The sequence below is a fragment of the Oncorhynchus keta genome, chromosome 18, assembly GCF_023373465.1.
Source record: "Oncorhynchus keta strain PuntledgeMale-10-30-2019 chromosome 18, Oket_V2, whole genome shotgun sequence".
In the NCBI taxonomy this organism is placed as follows: domain Eukaryota; kingdom Metazoa; phylum Chordata; class Actinopteri; order Salmoniformes; family Salmonidae; genus Oncorhynchus; species Oncorhynchus keta.
In genome coordinates, this window is record NC_068438.1 from 8513164 (window position 1) to 8519208 (window position 6045).

Consider the following 6045-nt stretch of genomic DNA (forward strand, 5'->3'; position numbering starts at 1 on the left):
GTGCGCATCACCAAATGTCAGGTAGGGGGGGACAGAGTCAGAACGAGGCCTAAATTCAGGCATCAGTAGACATACAGATGTAGAATCTTAATTTGAGCCAGTTTGCTAGAGCAGGAAAATAATCCTGCAGCAACTGGAAATTATGTGGATTTGAATTAATGATACGCTTTGTAGGGTTTGATATTTTGTTTGTAAGGAAAAATCAAGTCTGAAATTTCAAAGTGGCCTTTTAAACCTCAAATACACCATGAGTTGTAAATGGGATACCTGCATTGCCGGAAAGTTCTCCAGCAACAGGGTGATCAAATTAAAATCCTACATCTGTGTTGAACAAAATGCCAAATTAATTAAGTTTCAGTTCAAAGTGTTGGGGTTTGTAAGCTTTTCCCATCCTTTGTAAACATTTGCCCTTCTTGAATTTGACTACACTATCTTTCAAATGTTTGAGCATGCTCTCCCACCCACTGTGAACCTAATAACCCTGTGTAGTTGTACTTTTCTACAATGTCTCTGGTAGAATGTGTTCTGTTCGGTGCATAAGGTTTGGTTAGTTATGGAGCATATTGCATTTCATACAACCACCTCTGTTATCTGCCAGACTGGCAAACCCCATCCTCCCCACTTTACTCAAAACACAATACAGTTTGACAGCAGGGCCTTTGAGTTAAGGGTGGGGCCCTTGTTGCGGTTTGTGCTTGTGTTATGGCAGCCATTTACAACTGAATACCTTAAATAACATCATAGTTGAAGGGCATTGTTGATTTCCTCTCTCCTCCAGACATGATTTCATATCCAAATCTGGGCCTTTGACATGCCAAACATGCCAAAAAATACATCCCCATATTATATTAGACCATAAATACCCAATACCCAAAGAGGTGAAAGTTTGCTCACCCTTGCGTACAGCAGCAGTCATATCCAATAAAAACAAACAAATAAGTGCAATTATAATTTATATTGACGCTTCACTTTCCCATGACTTGCAACCACAAGAGAGAGGCATATAATGAATTCATAAATGGCATTTCCAGTCAATATATTTAGACAAATATCTAGACCAACATAACTAACACCACTAACAGACCACTAGTGTAAATCTGTGGCTGTTTGGATGTATGTTTAAACTATGAAGTATAGTCTATAGGAGGCCTATATGTTAAAGTGTTGTATATCAACTTCCACATAATTGTTTCAGCATGAGAATATCGACGTGATATATCGACAACTCAAGAGGCATCCTCTCCACGCAAGGCACGCCTTGTCACCAAAATGTGGGTGGAGCTAGGCTTCTGAACTATTTATTTGGGATTCCAACAGATGGCTGAGAAACTTCAGAAGCGCTTGATTAGAGCGTCTTCCTGCCTCAACACAGAACACACTACTGTGAAGTGGGATAACCTGACTGAGGCATCAGTACAATGCCATCCGACTTCCTAACCCCGTTTTTGGAGCTGGAGGATGAGTTCTGCAAGGTAAGAAGATGTTTTAAAATGTTTATTAATACATCAGGCTATATAGCACATGTCTGAAAGTTATATGTTTTATTTAAACTGGTAAATAATAAACTATCAAATATAGCATTTAATAATTGTACCTTGGATTTGTATGTGCCTTTTTATCAAGGTTTTGGCTACAAAGAAAAGGCTTCAAACGTTCTGATTGACGTGCGTAACGGTTTCCATCTGTCGTTCATTCTTTGTCGAACCAAGCGCACTTTAGCCAACTTTTGGAACTTGACATGGGCTATTGTGTTTGCTTGCTGTTTACTGTTGATTTGGTTCAGCATATATTTACATTGTATTAGCTTGACCATGGCTTGAATCCCTGGTATTGGAATGTGACTTTATTTTTCTCTTGTGTGATAGAATTTCCGTGGTCTGGACATGCCAGATGGCGCACCAGCCACCACGCAGATGCAGCGCGTCGTTGGATTTCAGCGCAGACACTCACTATGCCCGGTTACCCTACCCAACTCAAAGTTCAACAGCGGCAGTGTGGACCCAATCGGCGAGCCAGCCTGCTGGGCCCTTACTAACACTGCTAACCAGCAGTGGAGCCTGAAACACCAGCAACAGTTGCCCCGCTCTTCTCTCAACCACATCCCATTCCGTGTGGACCGTTCGGTCAGCATGATAGAGGGCCATGTTGGCAGCCTCGGGTACAGCGAGCAGCATCTCCCCACCACCCCTCCTCTGATGCCCCCACCTGGCCTAAGTATCAGCACCAGCTGCCTGACATCTCCAAAGTCACTCGCCCCCTCCCCTCCCATCTCCACCCGGTACAAAACCGAAATGTGCCGCACTTATGAGGAGAGTGGCACATGCAAATACGGAGCCAAGTGTCAGTTTGCCCACGGCACGGATGAGCAGCGTGACTTGAGCAGGCACCCGAAGTACAAAACCGAGCCTTGCCGCACGTTCCACACCATTGGCTTCTGCCCCTATGGCGCCCGCTGTCACTTCATCCATAATGCGGACGAGCAGCTCGGGCCCGATGGCGGAGCGCCACCTCAGCGACAGAAGATGAGAGAACGCCCACAGCTGCTGCGTCACAGCATTAGTTTCGCTGGCTTCTCCTCTCCCCACGCGCTGACCGGATTCCAACCCGTTCCAGAGACCATGCTGTTCTCCAGGGCTTCCTCAGTATCATCCCCGCCCTCCACAGGTAGCCCAGAACTGCTGTCCCCATTGTTTCCAGAACCTGCTACACTAAAGCACAACTATCCGTTCTCATCTGACTTCGGAAACGATCAGATTAATAACAACCCTCACTTTTACGCCATCACTGACTCAAAGTTCCAAACTGTCTGTGCGCAAAAGTCAGCTGCACATAACTCTCACCGCAATGCCTTCTCATTCACCGGCCTGCCTGCCATGCAGCGGTGTGCTTCGCCGGACTCTCTTTCTGACCAGGAAGGCTATACCAGCTCCAGTAGCCTGAGTGGTTGTGAGTCCCCTGGCCTTGAGGGCAGACGTCTCCCCATCTTTAGTCGCCTCTCTGTCTCAGATGACTAAACTTTAACTGGCATTCTCATCCAAACAGAGGAATTCTGCTCAGTGTTGTAAAGCTAGCCGACATATATTTTTTTAAATATCATAACGTCCATGTATACTGTTGTATACCCGTTTTAGCTACTATGGGTGCCTCAACTAGCTTTACAGTATCCGTGGTGTCTTTGCTGAGAGAGTTCTGTTGGGGAATTTATTTGTACCCATTTTGAAAAAAACATGTCAGTAATGATACTTTTGGGCTTGGCAGAAGGACAAACCTACTGTGCACAAGTGTGCTTTTTACAACTTCAACGGTTCTCCTTATAGCCTTGCCCTTTAGAGTGTAACCAAAGCTGAACATAGTATCTTGTCTTGTAGGCAGAGTAAATGTTGAAATGTATCCAAAAATGTAGCTAGGCCTACTGTAAACAAAATGTAGCCTTTAGTAAAGGCAACTAATTGACAGTATTATCAGGTAGTCTAACTATAGGGCTTTTTTTTAGATGTATTTATTTTGTATGTTTTACAGAGTTTGTTTATAATTGTGTTGTGCATTTGTATATGATGCAGAAGAACATGCTTTACTCTTCGCTTTGTTTGAGCTATCATGTAGCTTTAGAACTTTGAATTGCTTGAGTGTGGACACTGCCAGAGCCATGTCCACCAGCATCGCGTTATGCCAGTGAAGGCAATACTAGTGTTACAAGTTACCTTGTTCAATCAGCAAATAGACGTATTGCCCTCACCGGTCATAGTTAGATGCTACAGGAGGTGTTTTATGTGTTCTAACACAACAAGTGCATTTCAGTATTTAGTTTGGGTTCAACGTTTCACCATTCAAGTAAAAACAACTGAAACATTCATCCAGTTTTGCTTACTCAGTAAGACAGGGTTCTCATACACACTTTTGTGACTGTTTCTATAATATTAAAATGTTATTTGTGGTGTTAGGTGAGGTCATTAAAAAAAAAACATGAGCTGGCGCACTCACAAAAAAATGTTGTTTGTGTGGAGGTGCTGACTAACGGCGAATAAACTATCAAAATAAAGTCGCACACTCCGAGCAATTTAATGGGTATTTACCAACGTTTCGGCATCACTGTGCCTCCCTCAGGGTACGTGAGGTAATAACATAGGAAAACAATGTTGCCACAATGTATGAGTAATATGGGTTACATTAACATCTTGGTCTCTTGCACACCAGCTGTTATTAGACAAAGTGATGTGTATTTTATGTTACAATGAACTTGTCTTTGTGGCCCATTTTCAGCTGCGCTTTTCTTTGGCCTTAACTGTGTTGGAAAAACAAACAAGGCTTTGCATTTGTTAAATTAAAACGTATTTATTTTGTTTTTTCAAAGCAAAAATGATAGTGTCGGTTTTATATTATGTTGGTTTCTATATAATTTAAGTGTATTGTTTACATTCCATGGGATATGTATCCCAGTTTCTATCTTAATATATTTTTACCTGTTTGGTTCAAAATAAAATGTTTGGATATCACTCTCACTGACTTGTTATACTTAGAGGGACACTGCACCTTATACCATCACTGTCATGCAATAAAGTGATATTATTTCTCATCTTAGAAAAAGTGACGTTAACAGATAAAATACTTTTATAATTATTTAGGCCTATGCTTTCTAAGGAGGAAAAAATAGTAGGATAAAATGTTTGTGATGAAGATTGAACAAGAATGTATCTCTGCACAAAATGAGAACATGATACAAAAACTACATTTAATTTGGACACACACATACACAGAAGGGAACAGAAGTTGGGTTTTGTGTGTTTATTATTTGGCTTTGTTCTGGTATTCTGGTGCTAGCACCCTGCTGAATAATCCCAGACAATAGCGATCGGTCATTATATTGAAAAGTTGGGGGGGGGTTACTGCAAGACATGAAAAGACATGGGGCTCTCCTCTGAGCGCTGCCCTTTTGTGAGACTGCTCTCTCTTTCTCTTACGAACATCTGTATGCTAATGCTAGCCCATGGAAATTTGCTGAAGCAGGGGAGGGGGAGATTTGCAAGTCCATTGAGAAGTCATAGGTCCAGGGAGCAGATTTATTGGGGACTACGAGATGGCGGGGGGGGGGGGGGGGGGGGGGGGGTGTAGAGGCTTTGAGTTGATTGTCCCAACTGTTCACCAGGAGGAGGGGGAGGAAGAGGTGTAAGCAGAGATGGGTGTGTGTGTGTTCGTCTGAGAGTTATAAGCAAAGGTCATTCAGGCAAAACTTTGGAGACATCCAAGGGACTGACTGAAAAACCAATGTAAAATATCCCAACTGTAATCCATAAAAGGATTCTTATGCACTACTTTGAACAATACACTTTGTGATAATATGAATTATAGATATGTAGACCTAGACCAATCCATACATGTATTGACATTCTTTGAAAACCCTTTGATCTACTTGCATATGGCTAACTGTGGAAGTGATGTAGATACCAATAGTTCTGATAGTATGATTACATTTTCAAAGTGATGATGTTTAGCATATACCAGTTTTATGTTGAAGTGCTACTTACTTGTACTACAATCCCCTGGTTTATTGCAGAGGTGATGCCCTCTAGTGGTGAAGAGAATAAACATTTAACTTCTGGTAATAAGTAAGATTTACACTGTATGCAATTTTTAGCGATTATTCATTGGTGTCTTAAACAGACATTGCTAAGTTTATTCAAGTCATAATTGTGACATATTAAGACTCTCTATTCAACTTTCGAGGGGGCCCCCTACACTAATCGTACAATTATGCAGGGGACCAACTTTCATTTGGGACGGGGGGATATGACCCCCCCACATTCTGAAATTGCAATTTTGTCCCCCCCCCCCAGTTTTATCATTGGAATGTGATACAAAATGAGGCAACGGTGTGCTTTAGGACCATGCAGATGCCTCAGAGCGGTCTGACTTCCTGACTGAGTGTATTTTTATTTATTTAACCAGGCAAGTTAGTTAAGAACAAATTCTTATTTACAATGACGGCCTACCCTGGCCAAACTTGGATGATGCTGAGGCAATTGTGCGCCTCCCCAAGGAACTCCCAAT

At 42.2% G+C, this 6045-nt stretch overlaps 1 protein-coding gene across 2 annotated transcripts; it reads left to right on the plus strand.

Annotated features, from left to right (window-relative positions):
• Positions 1 to 1310: 1310 nt before the first annotated feature.
• Positions 1311 to 4499, plus strand: LOC118397168 (mRNA decay activator protein ZFP36L1-like). Of its 2 annotated transcripts, XM_035791675.2 has the most exons (3): positions 1334 to 1472; positions 1624 to 1664; positions 1866 to 4499. In XM_035791675.2, the coding sequence occupies exon 3, from the start codon at positions 1884 to 1886 to the stop codon at positions 3012 to 3014; it is 1131 nt and encodes a 376-aa protein (XP_035647568.1). In that variant the 5' UTR covers positions 1334 to 1472; positions 1624 to 1664; positions 1866 to 1883; the 3' UTR covers positions 3015 to 4499. The 2 variants fall into 2 exon arrangements, with proteins under 2 accessions (XP_035647567.1, XP_035647568.1); XM_035791674.2 differs by lacking the exon at positions 1624 to 1664 and having other exon boundaries at positions 1311 to 1472.
• The last annotated feature ends 1546 nt before the right edge of the window (positions 4500 to 6045 follow it).

Coding starts and splice junctions, on each gene's coding strand:
- LOC118397168 (XM_035791674.2), top strand. CDS start 1,419: ATGCCATCCGACTTCCTAACCCCGTTTTTGGAGCTGGAGGATGAGTTC. Junction 1,473..1,865: donor TGGAGGATGAGTTCTGCAAG/GTAAGAAGATGT, acceptor CTTGTGTGATAG/AATTTCCGTGGTCTGGACAT.